This window comes from Helianthus annuus, chromosome 17 (genome assembly GCF_002127325.2).
Source record: "Helianthus annuus cultivar XRQ/B chromosome 17, HanXRQr2.0-SUNRISE, whole genome shotgun sequence".
NCBI classification, from domain to species: domain Eukaryota; kingdom Viridiplantae; phylum Streptophyta; class Magnoliopsida; order Asterales; family Asteraceae; genus Helianthus; species Helianthus annuus.
In genome coordinates, this window is record NC_035449.2 from 22,652,941 (window position 1) to 22,672,264 (window position 19,324).

Genomic DNA, 19,324 nt, shown 5'->3' on the forward strand with positions numbered 1-19,324 from the left:
AAGGTAAATCGCCATATCAAATCAAATGGCAATTTATGACAAATTGCCATTTCAAATGACAATTTATCACAAATTGTCTTCAAATGCCAACTTCTGACACATCGATGTGCCTTATTTTTTGGTACAGTAAGTTCTGAGTGTGATGGAGGTGGTGCAATGACATTCGGTGCAGTTGCATAGGGTACAAGGGGAGTAACCAGAGTTATAATAATTGACTAGTCTCTCTCACCCACGTTTTGTACTTCTTGCGAATCCTCATAAGGATTTTCACTGCTCTCACTGACCTAAAAATTCTTAAGAAACGCAACACACTTGGTTTCAATAATGCGAGTGATGTAGGAAGAACAATAAAAATGAAAACTGAGATATTCGATACAGAAACACCTAATTGTTTTTAGGTCAAGTTTCCTTAGAAATGATTATAAAATTTAGCTTTGGCAAGATTGCCCCATACTTTCATATATCTAAGACTCAGTTTCCCTCTTGTCCAAAGTTAATAAAGAGTTTTAGGTAGGTCTGTAAACGAACCGAACGAACATGGACATAGGCATGTTCGTGTTCGTTCATTTAACTTTAACCGAACACGAACACGAACATAAATCGAACACAATTTTTTGTTCATGTTCGTTCATTTAGAAATCGGACATGTTCATGTTCGTTTATGTTCGCTCGTTTAAAGCCTAAACGAACAGTTCACGAACATAAACGAACACAAACGAACATAAGCAAAACAAAATTTAACTTAACATATCTGAATAAATATAAACAAAACATAAATTAACATGATTGAACAAACATAAACGAACGCAAATGAAAGTAATTGAACAAATATAAACTAACACAATTTAACATTAGTGAACAGTAACAAACAAGTCTAATATAGTACAGTTCATCCGAAAACGAATCTAAATTAGGGTTCATAGATACTAAAATTAAGTAGTTTTTTTTATATAAATTTTAAGTAAGTGATCAATTACGATATAAGGAAAAAATTTTAAAAAATTCATTTTTTACTACTAGAAAACTCAATTACTAGTTAGTTATATTTATATAAGTAGTTAGAAAACATTTAGAGTCATTGATATAAATTAATCAATGGTTGTAAATAGATAAGGGTATAATTGTAATTAATGGGAAATTCAAAGGCTAGTTTTATTAGAAAAGGGCATAATAGTAAAAACAACTTCATACATCAAAATAAATCTCTATATTTTCTCCTCATTATACGAGTTCATGATTCACACCTAAGGCCTTTGGGTATACTTTAACCTAACTTAACTCCACCTAAGTGGCACTTCAATTTTTTTCCTTATTTTACTTTGTCTCACTCTAAGGAAATGGTTTAACATGTTAACACATAACTCATTTAATGCACTTTAACATTGAGTTTTTGTCTAAAAAAGAAAATAATAATTAATTTAATCTCTTATATTTAGGTTAGCATGTTAATTAACATGTCATGTCATTGTCAACGCTCTAGATATTAGAGTACACCTCATGACCTAATAATTACGATTTTATGGTTATCTGGTTTTCTTTATTTCACATTGGTATGTGATTAAATAAAATAAAGAAGTTGGTAATTTTAAAATCTCTACTGACAAAAATATCGTCCTAAGTGATTTCGTTGATTCTAAAGCCCATGTAATAGGTTCTATAGATAGATTCAATGAAGTGGAAAATAATTTTATGGGTAAGTGGTCTTGGTCTAGGGATCTGGTGTCTAGTATAGAGATATTGGAGTGGAACGAGCTTATTTCTCAGTTGGATATGGTGACGATGTCGGGCGGTAAAGACGAATGGAAATGGATGGGTAATAAGAGTGATAAGTTCTCGGTCAGTTCGGTGATTGAGTTAATGTGTATGGAAAAAGATTACAGCCAATTGTTTGTCATGAGACGGAGTAAATGGGTCCCAAAAAAATGTAATATTTTCATGTGACGCGCTGAAATGAATCGGGTTCCAACAGTGGATGCATTAATCAAAAGGAATATAAATGTTGAAGATCAGAGATGTGTTTTCTGTGATCATGAAACGGAGACAATCGAACATTTGCTTACAGGATGTTATATCGCTGCAGTGGTCTGGCATTTTATTGGTGCATGGTGTTTAAAAGGCTCGTTTTTTCCCTTTTCGGTGAAAGATTTATTGTGTTCAACTGAGTGTTATTGCAGCAACGAGAAGGAAAAGGAGGCGTTTCATGGTGTTATCATGGTTTCTTGTTGGTGTATTTGGATTGCAAGAAACGAAAGATGGTTTTCAAATAAGGCGATAAGGACGGAAGATGTATGCAGCAATATTAAGTCTTTCGGCTTTTTTTGGTTTACAAACAGGTCTAAGTATAGAAGTGTTAGTTGGGATAACTGGTGTAAGTTCAATATTATGTAAGTAGTGTTTTGGTTGTTGTGTTAGGTGGCCCGTGTTCGGGTTTTTTGCCGTTGTGAATGAAGTTAGTATTTCAAAAAAAATATATATATTTGTTCTTGTTGAGCAATATCACATTACCTAATTTTGGAGATTTTGTTAAAAATTGTTAATTTCAAGCTCAACGTAAATTACATTTTATATGTGTATATCATGTATTTTTCATATTAAACATGACATATATGTAAATAAGTAGTTTACACATATAAATTAAAGTTACATATATGTAAATATGTGATTTACACATATGTAACAAACAAATAAACTATAGTTACGATAAGTAGTTTATACATATAATGTGATTTTACATGTATGTAAATATGTGAAATATACACCTACAGCATATTTATCCACTAAAGAAAATATATATTCATCAACAACATAAAAAATATTAACTTTCTTACATTTACATGTATGAAAATACATTACATATATGCATATCGTATGTTTTACATATATACAAAAATAAATAGTTTACAGATAAAGTAAACTTATGTATGTGTAAATATGTGAAATTACACATGTGTAATTATAGAATATATTATCTATACACAATCCATGAGCAACAGATCTTCAAATGTTAATTATCGAATGTATATACATGAAAAAAAGAAATGTATATACATGAAAGATCTATAGATTTCGAAATAAAATATTAAAATAATTGCAACCGGATAAGTAATCGTAATTAATCTGATGAAACCAGTCCAAAATTTTTAAATCTACATCCAAGCTGAATTATAAAAGGAGATAATTAATAAAATTGTAGTCAAGAGATAATATTAATAAGTAATCGACATAAAATCTAGGAGATAATTCAGGAGGTTTAGATTAATGGGATAAGTTCTAATGGCTGAATTTACATTAATACCCTTAATATATCATTTATTAATAAAACAAAGAAAAAAATAAAGAAAAATAAATGAGTGGTTGTAAAGAGTTCTGTAAATATTTTGGGTTCTAAAATGATAGTTACCCTATTTATAAATATAACTATTTATGTATTTACTAAAATTTAAACGAACGTAAATAAACGAACATAAACGAACGTTCACGAACATAAATGAACAGAGATAAATGAACGTTCATGAACATAAATGATCGGACACTAGGTGTGTTCATGTTCGTTCATTTAATTAAACTTAATTAAACGAACATTTTTTTTGTTCGTGTTCGTTTATTAAATAAACGAACATAAACGAACTTCCCGTCAAACAAGTTCACGAACAATTCATGAACGTTCGGTTCGTTTACAGGCCTAGTTTTAGGACACATTGTATCTAAAAAGTTTTAAGCGAAAAACAAAATATACTTAGAAGATTTAAAATAATAATAATAAAGTATTATAACAATAATAGCACAATTAAATAATTAATAAAATTTAAAATTCAGCAGTCACTGTTCATTGTTTATTTATTATATTACTAGAATAGAATAGAATAGAATAAAGAAAATGGTAAACGAATTCCATTTATAAAAAAAATAGAATCGGCAAGTCAACTTTGATTCCATATACGTTTGTTATTTGATCACTGGTAGATTACTATTCAAACCTCGATTTTAAGTAAAATTTATATATCTAAATGTAGATTAAAATAAGGACATCATAATTACATACACTGAGTTTTAACTGAGTTTTAACATTGTAATAAAAAGTTATACGTATATTTAAAAGTAATAATAAAATAATTTAAAGTATTAATAATTTCATTAGCCGCCATTCATAGTGGTGGCATTTGTTATTAATACGTTACGGTATCCACACTCGTTATAGCAATCGAAAGAAAAAAATTAGCCGGTATTGGTTTAGCCCCTCAATACGGGTATCACACTGTCACTCCGTGTAGCAATCAAAAGAGATATGCTTAAGATGATATCAACACATGCTTTAAATCAATCTAAAACATATAAATTAATACAAGTACGGTACCAATGTTATTTAGATGATATCAGTAGTAGGTTCAATTCGTCATGTTATCAGCACCATACCAGCACTCGCTATTTCTTACGGTACGAAAAAAGATACTCTATTGCAAGAACAACTCTGTTTTTAATGAAATTTATGCCAGAACTTTGAGAAAATTATAAACGAACACTGGTACCGATATTGTTGAGATGGAATCAAGTTGGTTCGTCATGGTAAAAAACAAAAGAAATCAATTATATTTGCCTTGTTCTATTTTTAGTAAAACTCCATGAAACGTTTATAAAAATAAGCACATTGACATGGTTTATTCATAAATTTTTAATGCATTATATTATATTATTAAAACTACGTCACGTTATATAAAAACTAAACCATGAGACAGTTTTGATGATATGTATGTATATGCTTCAATAACTTGTATATTACTATTCAGAACTTGGATTTGTGTAAAAGTTTTATGAAGACGTAGATAAAAATATGAACGTCGGAACGACATGTTTGTGTTTTTATAAAAAACCTCATATCTTGAAAGTTATAAGAGGAAAGCAATAAAATATGTTTAGGCGTTACCCCTTGGGGGCTTGGGAATCCTCATGGGGCATGTTGTTAATGGCGGTCAAAGATGGTGATAGGTGGATTGAAGATGATGATTGGTGAATTACAATAAAATAAATAAATAAACAAAAAACGCTCCTTTCTCACCAGCCCATGGTTTGGGGTTTTAGAGGACAAAGCCTTCTCTACCTACGTGACAGACACATGACGAAAAACACCCCATTGCCTTTGCCAAATACATCGAGTAGACTTAAAAGTAATTCATATAATAAAAAAATAACTAAGTAACATGGCAAACATTGGAAATGTTCAAACTTCAATAAAAAAAAAGAACAAAAAGGAACTAAACAAATGAAACCAAGCTATAAAAACTTCTACCCAACATGTACGTGTTTTCTTTAACTAGGCGAAATAGCAACACAACATAGTCACGAATAATATAGCATATGCGAGATAGAAAGAGAGAACGAACCGGGTTAATCAGATTGTTAAATATCATGGCTTTCGAAATATTTGGAGAGATTAGCCGTCACCAACCAACACAACTTCCTTGGCGCTTCCTCCTATGAGTTCTTCGGTTTAACCTCAAATATTATCATTTAGATAACTCTTCATACCAAGACAATTTAGGGTTCAACAATCAATGAGCAGATGCCATGGGCGTCAGGCGATTTAGGGCTCATTGATTTAAGCAGATCGATTTGATTCGATAACGGTGGAAAGTGGAACCATGAAGGAAAACATGATGTAACGTGGAAAGAGGTGACATGGCCATTATGCATTTTTTAGCTAGAGTCCACAAATAATTCTCACCGTGATATTTATTTATGAATATAACTTGAAGATAATTAGAATTTAATATACTATTGACGCCAACCCTCATTAACCGTTTTACGTTTGAACTTGGTTGTTAGATCAAAAAATCCTGCAATCTTGCCTGTATAAATTAGGCAGTTATGCCTTTTCCTGCGAGACTGATACAATTTTCGGCGAAGCAATCTCTTCACCTCTGATTGGTTCCTATGAAACTCAAACACGATAACTATCCAAATGGGAGACATTACATATCTACTGTGCTTAAAAATCTTGGACAATTAGAATTTTTGATTCGCAAGCTATCAATTTTGGCGACGGGTGAACATTATGCATGTTTCATATTTGACAATTACATCTCAACCTTCATTATTCTCATCTCTTTCACATTTAGTACGAGAAACAAGCACTTCATCTGAGTTATGGTCACGATGGTCAAAGTGATGGTGGCTCAACGATGGATTCTAGGATTTCAGCTTATGATTTTTCAGATTATTTTACAATGGATCTGGATATGGATTTAATGTTAGTCAAACCTCATCTCTTATGGGCCAAGGCCTAAACTTCATTGCACACCCGTCAATGGAATCCTTTCTGAAACACAATCTGCATCTTGTAATTTAGAATCTGAACTACTTGGGGCATCTATTTTGGACCCAGGCCCAACATCTACTTCACAATACTCAGCTCGTTTCTGGTTTCGGAAATGGATCTAATAAGTTTGTTGATACTTATGGATTTGGACTACATCACTTTACTACATAGGCTATACAACAGTCGTCTATACATTTTAGATAATCTGTTGATTTTTTAGGTATTGGCGAGCGTATTGACTCATGGATTCCCGACTCTGGCGCCACCGCTCACATGATTGCTGATTCTTCTCTCATTTTTGACTCCTTTCCATAGACTGGTTTTGAGAAAGTTGTTGTTGGAAATGGCATGTCTCTCACTATTCCACATATTGGTACGACTTTGCTTCACTTATCTGATCGTAATCTAGTTCTTAGGCATGTTTTTGTGGTTCCTTGCTTAGCCAAAAACCTTTTATCGATTATGTAGTTAGTGATTGATCATCTGATAGCTGTTGTTTCCTCTCATCTTGGTCTGTCTATTTTGACTCTTTATAGACAGCTCCTCCACTACAAGCATATTAGTCCACATTAGCTATATTCACTTGCTGCTTTTATTTCAACTTCTCGTGAGATTTGGCATTCTTGGATGGGTCATCGGTCTGATGATGTTTTCTCTAGATGTTTGTTTTTACATATGACAAACAAAACCACACACACAAAATGTACTACTTGAAGTGTTTCGAAATCGACTTAATTGCCTTTTAAAATCCAGTTGTATCTCATTCTACTTTACATTTACATATTATATATTGTGACATTTAGGGTGCCTTGTATGTTATGTCTAGATATGGATACCGATATTTTATTACTTTCATTGTTGATTTTAGTCAATATACATGGACGTATCCTTTGACTTGTCATTCTCAAGCGGTTGATTTCTTTCGGCATTTCAAACCACTAGTTAAGAACCTCTTCTCCTGTTCCATCAAACATCTTTAGTGTGATGGTGCTCCTGAGCTTATTCGTGTATCTATGGCTCGTTTTCTTTCAAATTTTGGCATTGCTTATCGCATTTCATGTCCCTATACTCCCTAGCAGAATGGGGTTGTTGAGCGGAAAAACCACCATCTTTTGAAGGTAGCTTGAACTTTATTGTTTCATGCACGGTTACCAAAGAAATTCCGGTATGATGCATATGTCACTGTTGCCTTCCTTATTAATCGGTTACCATCACGGTTTTTCATCACTTATTTCCTTACGAGGTTCTATTTGGATCTCGTCCAGAGTACTCTCTTATTTGTACTTTGGGTGTTTATGCTATTCGTTTCTAGGTGATACTCGAGCAGATAAACTTTCACCCAAGTCTACTCTTTGTATCTTTGTTGGCTATGCTCCATCTCATCTTGGTTATCTCTGTTATGAACCTCATGTTGGGATTCAGTGGTGTCAATTTTACTTTTTATCAAAACGGGTTTGACATATTTTTATTAATTAAATATGTAATTAATAAATACGCAGCAGAATAAATATATATAATCAACACCAAAAGTGAACCGAACAGGATCATGGTTACAGACATGCAAATACGATACATAAAACAATTAATTTACCGATGAGATTAAATATACCTTCTGGTTAATAATAACCGTGTGAGACACCGAGGTACAACGAACGAGTGCTAGAATACGAACACGGTAACCGGGTGTGGCTCGCAAAACTAGAATCACGAGAAAAACGAAAAAGGGGGCGGCACCTTTTTTCTTTGAAGTGGCGTCTGCCTCTTTGTTTTTCTTTTAATGGTATCACTCAAAATAAAAAGGATTACACCTTTTTGAATGTTGACGGCAACCTTTTTTGCTGTTGTTGTCATTCAAAGATATTAGTGTCTATTATTTTATAAATAGGTGATTAGGTTTTATCTCATAAACCCTAATAACCATCACTAATTATCTTCCGGCCCTATAAAGCCCAATACGACTAGTACAAGCCCAAACGTGATACAAAGCCCGCAAAGACAAAGTTTAATTAAATAAGTAATTAAACGTTAAATTATTTATAACGTGCATAAATAATAAATTCCGTTCCACGCAAATAAATAATTATTCTAGATAATTATATATTCCGTTCCGCTAATTGTTCGCGATCACCAGTTAATCGAATTAAGTGGATTTAATGTTCGTTGCCCAAGGTGTAACTCTTACGGGTCATAGCTCGGTCAGCAGCGTTGACTTATCGAACCCGTACATATAAATCCAACAATCTCCCACTTGGACGGCCTTCGATAAAATCCTCAACGCAGACAGTCAGCGGTGCTCTAGCTGCACATGGCTGCCCCCAACAAGGTATGACACTTTAAAGTCATTAACCAAAACACCTTGTAATTAGTAACAACTTACTATTGCAAGACAATAGACTTATGGTAATTGTTGTCATTCATCCTTTCTGTAAAAGACATAAATTGAATCAATGAGACATGGTTTAAGTTCATTCTCATATGGTGTTCAATTATTATTGTTCTCGATCAAGAGTCAAAGTGGTCCGAACAAACACACAGTAAGTTTGGGTAAGGCCTTACACTTCACCAGTTTGAATCAACGAGGGCGCCACAATGTCTAACTGTTACATATCATGTAAGAGTACAGAATCCCATATCGACTACATACAACTCCCACTGAACTTCAGAACTATTCCCAATTAAAGCCTTTATGACTGGCAGTTACGCGACAGCGGTTGACAGTAATCAAAGAATAATCCTTGGTAAACGGAAGTTCTAATATGTATCTCAGGTTGAAGGATACTAAATGTGTATACCAATATCAAAGCATCTTATGACTAAGATCCATGAAGATGATTTGATGCGAGTTACATCCAACGTCATTCTCAATGAGGTCTGTGAATTTGGAAGTCAACTCCTTGAGTCCAAAGTCAGAATAGTCTTAATTCAGAATCGTTCCCACGAGTCTGACCAACTACGGATAGTTTAGAATGCAAGATTCACGGATTAAACGTATTAAAATCGAACACAATTATAAGATCAAAATTGCATTTAACTAGTAAATCAACAATGAATTCAAAAGTACAACTGTTAAAAGTTCGTACATCCAAATACTAAATCAAAACATACAGCTAGCTAATCTAAGCCCGATAGCACCCATGTGCTGATCATGCTTGTCCTGAGTCATGGACTTAGCAAATGGGTCTGCTAGGTTTTGATCTGTGTCCACTTTGCTTATCACGATGTCACCACGTTCCACAATTTCCCGTATGTAGTGGAACTTTCTTAAAATGTGCTTGGCCCTGTGATGAGACCTGGGCTCTTTGGCCTGAGCGATAGCACATGTGTTATCACAGAATATCTCGACGGGTTTCTTAATGCTTGGAACCACATCGAGGTCAGTTATGAATTTCTTCATCCAAGCAGCCTCCTTTGGAGCCTCTGATGCGGCTATATATTCAGATTCGGTGGTTGAATCCGCCACCACACTCTGCTTGGAGCTCTTCCATGAGATAGCTCCTCCATTTAGAGTGAATACGAAACCTGATTGTGAGCGAGAATCATCTCGGTCAGTTTGAAAACTGGCATCAGTGTAACATCTTACAGTGAGCTCTTCTTCTACTCCTCCAAACATTAAGAACATATCTTTAGTTCTTCTCAGATACTTCAGAATGTTCTTGACAGCAGTCCAATGGGCGATGCCAGGGGCTTGCTGATAACGACTAGTCATGCTTAAAGCATGCGAGACGTCAGGTCTAGTACATAACATAGCATACATGATAGAGCCAATCGCTGAAGCATATGGAACTCCTTCCATTCGCTTAATTTCAATGTCCGTTGAAGGAGATTGCGATTTGTTCAACACAGTACCTTTAGTCATGGAACACCTCCTTTCTTGGAGTTTTCCATCTTAAAGCGTGTCATCATTTTGTCTATGTATGTACTTTGACTTAACCCAAGAAGCCGCTTAGATCTATCCCTATAGATCTTGATTCCTAGAATATAAGCTGCTTCTCCAAGATCTTTCATTGCGAAACAAGTTCCCAAATAGTGTTTAACTGTTAAGCATAGGGACGCTGTTTCCAATGATCAGTATATCATCCACATACAGGATGAGGAATGATATAGTGCTCCCACTAGCCTTTCTGTAAACACAAGGCTCATCTTCATTTTTAACAAAACCAAACTCTTTGATCTTTTGGTCAAAACGAAGATTCCAGCTACGAGACGCCTGCTTGAGTCCATAAATGGACTTATTCAGCTTGCACACCCTATTAGGATATTTTGGATCAACAAAACCATCTGGCTGAACCATATAGACATCTTCAGAGAGATGGCCATTAAGAAAAGCGGTTTTGACATCCATTTGCCATATCTCGTAGTCATAGTACGCGGCTATGGCAAGCAATACCCTGATCGATTTGATCATAGCAACGGGCGAGAAGGTTTCATCATAGTCAATACCCTGAGTTTGAGTGAAACCCTTCGCAACTAGCCGTGCTTTAAAGGTGTGTACATTTCCATGCATATCAGTTTTTCTCTTGAAAACCCATTTGCTCCCTACTGCCCGAGATTCGGGGGGTAGCTCAACCAAGTCCCAGACTTGATTATCACGCATAGATTGCATCTCAGCGTTCATGGCTTCCAGCCATTTTGCAGATTCAGGATCTGAGATAGCAGATTTGTAGTTAGTAGGTTCGTCATTAGACTCATCTACTACCAAGACTTCAGCACCTTCGAGATGCCAAAGGTATCTGTCAGGTTCTTTACGAGTCCTGCTACTTCTGCGAACGCCTGTGTTCATGTCTGATTCATCAGCAACAATTTCTTGTTGTTCAGACGTTCCAACTTCATCAGCGGTTGTTGTTGGTTCTCGAATTTCTTCAAGATCAACCACATTATTTCCAGTTCCTCGATTAAGAAGTTCTTCCTCGAGAAAGTGCCCCTTCCTTTTGATGGAAATAACATTTGCATCGGGATGGTAGAAATAATATCCGCTTCTTTTATAGTATCCGACGAAAACAACCTTTTCGCCTCGAGGATCGAGCTTATCATCAGCATCACTTGTGATGTATGCATTACATCCCCATACTTTTAGGTATTCCAAATCGGGTTTACGCCCATGCCATATCTCATATGGGGTTTTGTTTACCTTTTTAGTCGGAGCCAGATTGACAATGCGGGCGGCAGTCATAAGAGCATGACCCCAAAAGGAGTGAGGCAAGTTAGTTCTACACATCATCGATCGAACCATATTAAGTAGGGTTCGATTTCTCCTCTCGCTCACGCCATTATGTTGGGGTGTGCCAGGTGGAGTGGGTTCTGAAATTATTCCACACTCTTTGAGATGATTGAGGAACTCTAAGCTGAGGTATTCGCCACCTCGATCTGATCGAAGTATTTTTATCTTTATAGTAAGTTGGTTTTCTACTTCGTTTTGAAACTCTTTGAACTTTTCAAAAGTTTCATGCTTATGCTTCATAAGATAGACATAAGCATATCGACTATAATCGTCGATGAAAGTAACAAAGTATCTTTCATGGTTTCTTGTCATGGTTCTGAAAGGGCCACATACATCAGTGTGAATGAGTCCTAGCAGACCATTGGCCCGTTCACCAACACCAGTGAAGGGACGCTTTGTGAGTTTGCCAGCTAAGCAAGATTCGCAATCATTAAAGGAGTCCTGTCCAGTGGATTCAAGAATCCCCTCGGATTGGAGCCATTTTATGCGTGCCTTACTTTTGTGGCCAAGTCTACAATGCCATAGAAAGGTTTCATTCATAGCAGCTTTGTTACGCTTAGAAAGATGATATATGTTATTACATGTTTGAACATCAATCTCATAAATACCATTTCGAGGTTTAGCCTCAAAATAAAAGACATCATTCAAGTAGGCAGAAATAGAAATACCATTAAAAACGTACTTGAAACCTTGTTCAAACAAAAGGGAAGCTGAAATAATGTTTCTGGTTATACCAGGTGCAAACAAACAATTGTTTAAATTAACTACAAGGCCAGAAGGACATGAAAAATGAAATGTGCCGGTTGCAAGAACGGGCACTCTTTTCCCATCACCAACGATGAGTTCCATGTCGCCTTGTTTCAGCTTCCTCCACTTTTCAGGCTCCTGCAAAACATTAGTGATGTGGTAACCACACCCGGTATCAAATACCCATGTGTTGCTAGAGACAGCAAAAAGTTCAATAACATAAATGAGAATACCTGAAGAAGTGCCAATGTTATTGGCCTTGTTCGCCTTCAGCTTGGCTAGATACTGTGGGCAGTTCCTTTTCCAGTGCCCCATTTGGTTGCATTCAAAGCACTGACGCTCTTGAGGAGGGGGTGGTTTAGCAACCTGCTTGTTGTTGGTGGCAAATTTGGCAGCAACAACAGCCATTTTCTTGCCTTTGCTATTATAAGCCCTTTTCTTGTTGTTGGGCTTCTTAACACCACCAGACTTGACCATCAGAACTTGGTTGGTTTTATGTGGAATGTTCATCTCGGCCGTTTTGAGCATACCATGTAGCTCAGGCACAGTCTTCACCCAAGCATTCATATTATAGTTCATAATGAACTGGTCATATGAGCTAGGGAGAGAGTTCAAGATGAAGTCCGCTACCATTTCATCTTGCAGGGGATAACCAAGTTTGTTCATCTGGTCAATGTACCCTTTCATCTTAAGCACATGAGTACTGACACACGATCCTTCTTGCATTTTACAGCTTATGAGCTGCTTCATGGTGTCATATCGCTCCTGTCGGGCTTGTTTCTGAAACATGCCTTTCAGTTGCTGGATCATGTCATAAGCATCTTTATCTTCCATGTTCTTCTGAAGTTCAGGAGACATGGTGGCTTGCATAAGGCAGGCTACCTCAATGGCATCCTCGTTATGCTTTTCTAGTGCCTTACGAGCAGCAGTAGTGTTACTTTCAGGCTCGGTAGGGACTGGGCCATCTAAGATATAGAGCTTTTTCGCCATCTTGAGAACTATTCTCAGATTGCGGTGCCATTCGAGAAAGTTGGTGTTATTCAGTTTTTCTTTTTCAAGTATAGACTTGAGAACGAAGGAGTTGTTTTCATTAGACATCTGTTACATAAGCAAAGAGATTTTAATTAGTATTTTCGATGTATATTTCCTTATTTAATTAATGACCTGTTACAGTAATTAGAACAAGGAATGAGAATCTGGCTATGTCAGTAGTAAAGGCAGCTGTGGCATGCACTTTAGTAAGTGACTAGGCAGACTGACAACGAGTGTCAATTGTGAGAATTGCACAACTCTCGAGTATGAGGCCGCTAAGACAACTCTTGTCTATGCATTGATACGTTTAGCCTCATCTATGCCGACTTTTTACTTTCGAGACAGCTGGAGCATGTGGTGAGAAAAGAAAAAGTAATAGTCGTCCTAAAAGAGGTACGCGTGGAAAGGCCGGATGTGTCAACGAAACCCTTGCACCTTGGAAGGATACGCTAGACATCAAGTGTGGTACTGTGGCTCCAAACACTGATGGTTCGCTTTTACGTTCCAAGTGTAGCTTGTGATAGGATGGCATAGACTATTGATTTTAATTATGGGTTAATTTAATATTTATCAAATAGGGTCGTAAGAGCCAATTTTAGTACATATTTAGTCGTGACATCTTGATGAACCCTTTCATCTTTCAGGACTCTTAATTTTAAATAACCTATTAAAACTAAGTTTGTCACGACTTGTATAACCATTTAAAAGTTAATAGTTTTAAAACTATTAAGTTATGAGTTTTAGAAAGTTAAAACTTGTTAAATTTCAAAAACTATAATGGTTATTATTTATTTTAAAATAAACTATTTGTTTTATAACAAATATTTACAAGTTGTAAAAATCAATTTAGAACTTGTTATAATTGATTGTGAACATTTTAAAACACCTTTTAAAAGTTTGGTATTAGGTTGGTTGTAATATAACAATTTATATGATAAAAGCAATCATAATAGCAAAAGTAAATATGTAAATCTTTAGGCCATTTTGTTTGTTCTTGCTAGAGCCAAATAGCAAGACCAAACTGGGTCACGGGGTAACAAACAACCACAAGGATGGACCTAGTGCATCTAGTTGTCTTTAGCACCTCCTTGATTCCTGTAATGTCTTCAGTTTTGTCTTCGGGTCTTCAACTTTAAATTATAATATAAAATATAACAAAAATTGAAACCCTAATCTATTACAACTTTGAGCCACAAAGTGGGCCAAAAACCATAAAACAAAACAATAACAAAAATACAAGTACAAGGTCGGCCAGATTTACATATTCAACACAATCATATTAAAGTGGGCAATCTTTTGGTCAAATAAAAAAAATAAAACTTTTGACCAAATAATTTTTTGCCCAAGAAATATTTAGATCTGAAACTTTAAACAAGTTAAAGTTTGAGATATATAACCGGTTAAAAGGACCGGTTCCGATTTGCATGTTGTAAGCGTGGCTCTGATACCACCGTTGGGATTCAGTGGTGTCAATTTTACTTTTTATCAAAACGGGTTTGACATATTTTTATTAATTAAATATGTAATTAATAAATACGCAGCGGAATAAATATATATAATCAACACCAAAAGTGAACAGAATAGGATCATGGTTACAGACATGCAAATACGATACATAAAACAATTAATTTACCGATGAGATTAAATATACCTTCTGGTTAATAATAACCGTGTGAGACACCGAGGTACAATGAACGAGTGCTAGAATACGAACACGGTAACCGGGTGTGGCTCGCGAAACTAGAATCACGAGAAAAACGAAAAAGGGGGCGGCACCTTTTTTCTTTGAAGTGGCGTCTGCCTCTTTGTTTTTCTTTTAATGGTATCACTCAAAATAAAAAGGATTACACCTTTTTGAATGTTGACGGCAACCTTTTTTGCTGTTATTGTCATTCAAAGATATTAGTGTCTATTATTTTATAAATAGGTGATTAGGTTTTATCTCATAAACCCTAATAACCATCACTAATTATCTTCCGGCCCTATAAAGCCCAATACGACTAGTACAAGCCCAAACGTGATACAAAGCCTGCAAAGACAAAGTTTAATTAAATAAGTAATTAAACGTTAAATTATTTATAACGTGTATAAATAATAAATTCCGTTCCATGCAAATAAATAATTATTCTAGATAATTATATATTCCCTTCCGCTAATTGTTCACGATCACCAGTTAATCGAATTAAGTGGATTTAATGTTCGTTGCCCAAGGTGTAACTCTTGCGGGTCATAGCTCGGTCAGCAGCGTTGACTTATCGAACCCGTACATATAAATCCAACACCTCATACATCTCGTGCGTATACTTCTCAACATGTTCGATCCCATGAGTTGGCTTTTGTCATTCTAGGGAGTTCTACTACTCTCACAGCTTCTCCGGATTCTATTACTTTATTTGTTCTTCCTCGTTCGCTTCTGACTTCTTTTTCTTCTCATCCCTCTTCATCTCCTTCTATTATTCCTTTCTCATCTTCTCCTGATACTTCTGCTCCAAATATTCCTTCACCCCTTTTCCTTCTCATCCTCCCATGATTCACCCGATGGTTACACGATCTCGTGATCATACATGGCAGCTGTGCCAGATTCCTAATTATGTTCTTTTTCATGTCTCTACTATTCTCACCACTGGGCCTTCCATATTTCGACATGCCCAACAGTACTCTATTTGGTGGGATGCGATACATGCTCAGATTAATGCTCTTCATGCCAACCAGGCTTGGCTTCTGGTTCAGGATCCCACTAAAACCAACATTTTTGTTTGTAAGAGGGTTTACAGGATTAAACATAATCTTGATAGATCGATGAGTTGCCCGACTTGTTGCCATGGCCTTTCATCATACTAAGGGTATTAACTACACTAAGACTTTAGTCATGTGGTTAAACCTACTATTATTCGTCTAGTTCTCTCTGTCACTTACTCTTGAGGCTGGTCTATTCGTCAAGTTGATGTCAACAATGCGTTCTTACATGGGGATCTTTCTGAGACTGTGTATGACCCAACCCCCAGGCTCTGTTGATCATATAACCACATTATGTTTGTCGTCTACAGAAGGCTCTTTAAGGCTTAAAACAGGCTCCTAGAGCTTGGTATTCCAAGCTATCCACCACTCTGCTTGCTGATGGTCTTACCTAATGTCGTTCATATGTATCTCTTTATGCTTAAAGTTGGGATTCGATACTCTATTATGTCTGATCTATGTTGATGACATTATTATTACTGGGAGCTCTTCTGATTTTGTTACTAGCTTGATTGGGCGTTTATATTCTCAGTTTGCGCTCCAGGATTTGGGATAGTTGTCATATTTTCTAGGTATTCATCATCTCAGCAACACTACTTACTTGATTTATGACAACACATTGGTCTTGCAAATTTTCGACCTTTATCTATTCCTCCCTCTTCCAGTAGGCATCTTTCTCGACATACTGGTGATCCTATAACTGACCCTACTATGTATCAGAGCATTGTTCGTGCATTACAGTATCTTGTGTTGACATGACCAAAGATTGATTATGCGGTCAATAAAGTGTCACATTTCTTTCAGACTACCTACTGATTGACACTAGGCCACTGTCAAGCGAATTTTGCGGTATCTTAAGGGTACCATTTCTCATGGGTTATGTATACGCCTGTCTACTTGTGTTGATTTGCATGTTTCTAGCGATGCTGACTGGGCTAGACGTCTCGATGATCGACGTTCTACCACAGATTATTTTGTCTTTCTTGGGCCTAACCTTATCAGTTGGAGTTCCAAGAAATAGCATACAGTTGCTAGGTCGAGTACAAAGGTTAAGTACCAAGCGCTTGGTCATACATCTGCTGAGTTGTGATGGATTACATATATATTACACTAGGTTAGAGCCTGCGTGTACACACGGTTTAAGAAATGAAAATACTTTGAACTTGTGAATTTAATATAAAATACATAAAATAAATTCAGTATTAATAAAATAACTTAAAAATACTTATGATTGGTAAAAAATACAACAAATAATTCAAATTTCATTAAAAATTTCCTCGTACACGCATTGGTATTCTTATTTGTATATCTAGACCAATCCATTGATATTCGTTCTCAAATATTGATTCACCACTAAATCCGGAACCACAACCTGCCAATCATGAGAGTAAGAACAACTCGTGTGTAACTATTCCAGAAATTTAATAAAGAACAACCTTTCAACTAATTAATGGAATGATCGTCCATAAAATATCGTGTAATCAGATTAGTATCTCCACCTCTTCTTATCTCTAGTTTCTACATCTATAATATGCAATAGGCATCTTCGGAATATACATCATGTTGAAAGTAATTAAAGTTCTCGCCCTGGTTTTAAGCATGCACGTGGTTATTCTTTGAATTCAATAAAGCCGTTTGAGGCTGTTGTGATTTGTCCGAGTATTGTGGATCTTTCTAGTTTCTAGGAGATAGCCGTTTGTAACGTTGTTATTTATTTTCGTCTTGTGCGTTGTTTTCTTTCATGTACTCTCAATTATCAGTGATCAATAAGAAATCGTGCATTGCTTTCATTGAGTGTTCATTTGTTTGTGAGTGTGAATTAGATAGCTCATAGCAACAGTGGTATCAGAGCTGGTTTGAAGAAATCTGTTCATGGCTGAAACAATCATTACATCAAATACATCTCAAACTCCTCTCCCTGTGTTCAAAGGAGAAGGGTATGAGCATTGGAGTAGTAGAATGAAGACAATCCTCAGATCTAAAGGGCTGTGGGAACTGGTGAACCAGGGTATAGCAGATCGTGGAGAAAATGTTGAGGAAAGAAGGAAAGAACTCAAAAGAGATGCTCAAGCTTTGGCTGTTATACAGCAAGGTGTTCATGACACCTTGTTCTCACGTATTGCTTCTGCTGAAACATCTCAAGATGCATGGGAGATCCTTCGAATGGAGTTTCAAGGAGACTCCCAAGTGCAAGCTGTAAAACTACAAGGATTGAGAAGAGAATTTGAAAACCTGTCCATGAAAGAAGGAGAAGTTGTTGGTGACTATTTCTCTTGTGTAATGGGAATAGTTAGCCAACAAAGAGCTTTTGGTGAGGAGATCTCTGATAAGAAAATCGTTGAAAAGATTTTAAGGAGCCTTACAGCCAAATTTGATTATGTAGTGCCATCTATTGAGGTAGCATAGGATCTCAGCACCTTGACTCCTGTCAAGCTGATGGGATCATTACAATCTCAGGAGGAGAGATTAAATAGCAGAATGGGTGAAAGTAAAAGTGTTGACAAATAAAGATCTGATGAGTAGGCTTTACAAGCCTATCAATCGAATAGGAGGCTGTCCTATGATCAGAATAATAGAGGACGTGGAAGAGGTTATTATAGAGGAAGAAGGAGGGTGCGTACAAATGAAGACAGGAACAAAGGGGCCCAGTGTTACAACTGCAATAGATATGGTCATGTTAAAAGAGAGTGCTGGTTTAATGATGAAGGTCAAGCCAAAGTTGTAGCCAATACGGAAGAGGAAGAAGGCAAGAATGAAGAGACTCTTTACTTGTTTATGGCTTTGAGTGCTGCTACACCAGAAAACCCGAGTCTCTGGTTTATAGATTCAGGCTGCTCCAATCATATGACAAGTGCCAAGTCCAGCTTTGTGAATTTGGATGAATCCTTCAAGTTGGATGTCAAGTTGGGAGATAAAAAGAACCTGGCTGTTGTGGGTAAAAGTACAATTAAAATTATGATGTCAAATGGTGTTTATAAGTATCTTGATGATGTTTATTATGCTCCGAATCTTGAATATAACCTGATGAGTGTTGGTCAGTTGATGAGAAAAGGGTATGCTCTTTTGTTTGATAATGATGCTTCTTCAATCATTCATAAAGACACTCAATCTGAATTGATGAGGGTGCAGTTAGCAGCAAATAACATGTTTCCTTTGGATGCAACAAAAGTTAAATCAAGTTGTCAATCTAAAGTTCATGAAGATACAAGATTGTGGCATTATAGATTTGGACATCTCCATTCTCAAGCTCTTCAACAACTGCATAGTAGACAAATGGT

At 36.0% G+C, this 19,324-nt stretch overlaps 1 protein-coding gene across 1 annotated transcript; it reads left to right on the plus strand.

The window, feature by feature from the left end:
• The first annotated feature begins 1,689 nt into the window (after positions 1-1,689).
• Positions 1,690-2,339, plus strand: LOC118488806. The gene is made up of 3 exons (XM_035986173.1): positions 1,690-1,924; positions 1,970-2,214; positions 2,334-2,339. The coding sequence occupies exons 1-3, from the start codon at positions 1,690-1,692 to the stop codon at positions 2,337-2,339; spliced, it is 486 nt and encodes a 161-aa protein (XP_035842066.1).
• Positions 2,340-19,324: the final 16,985 nt, after the last annotated feature.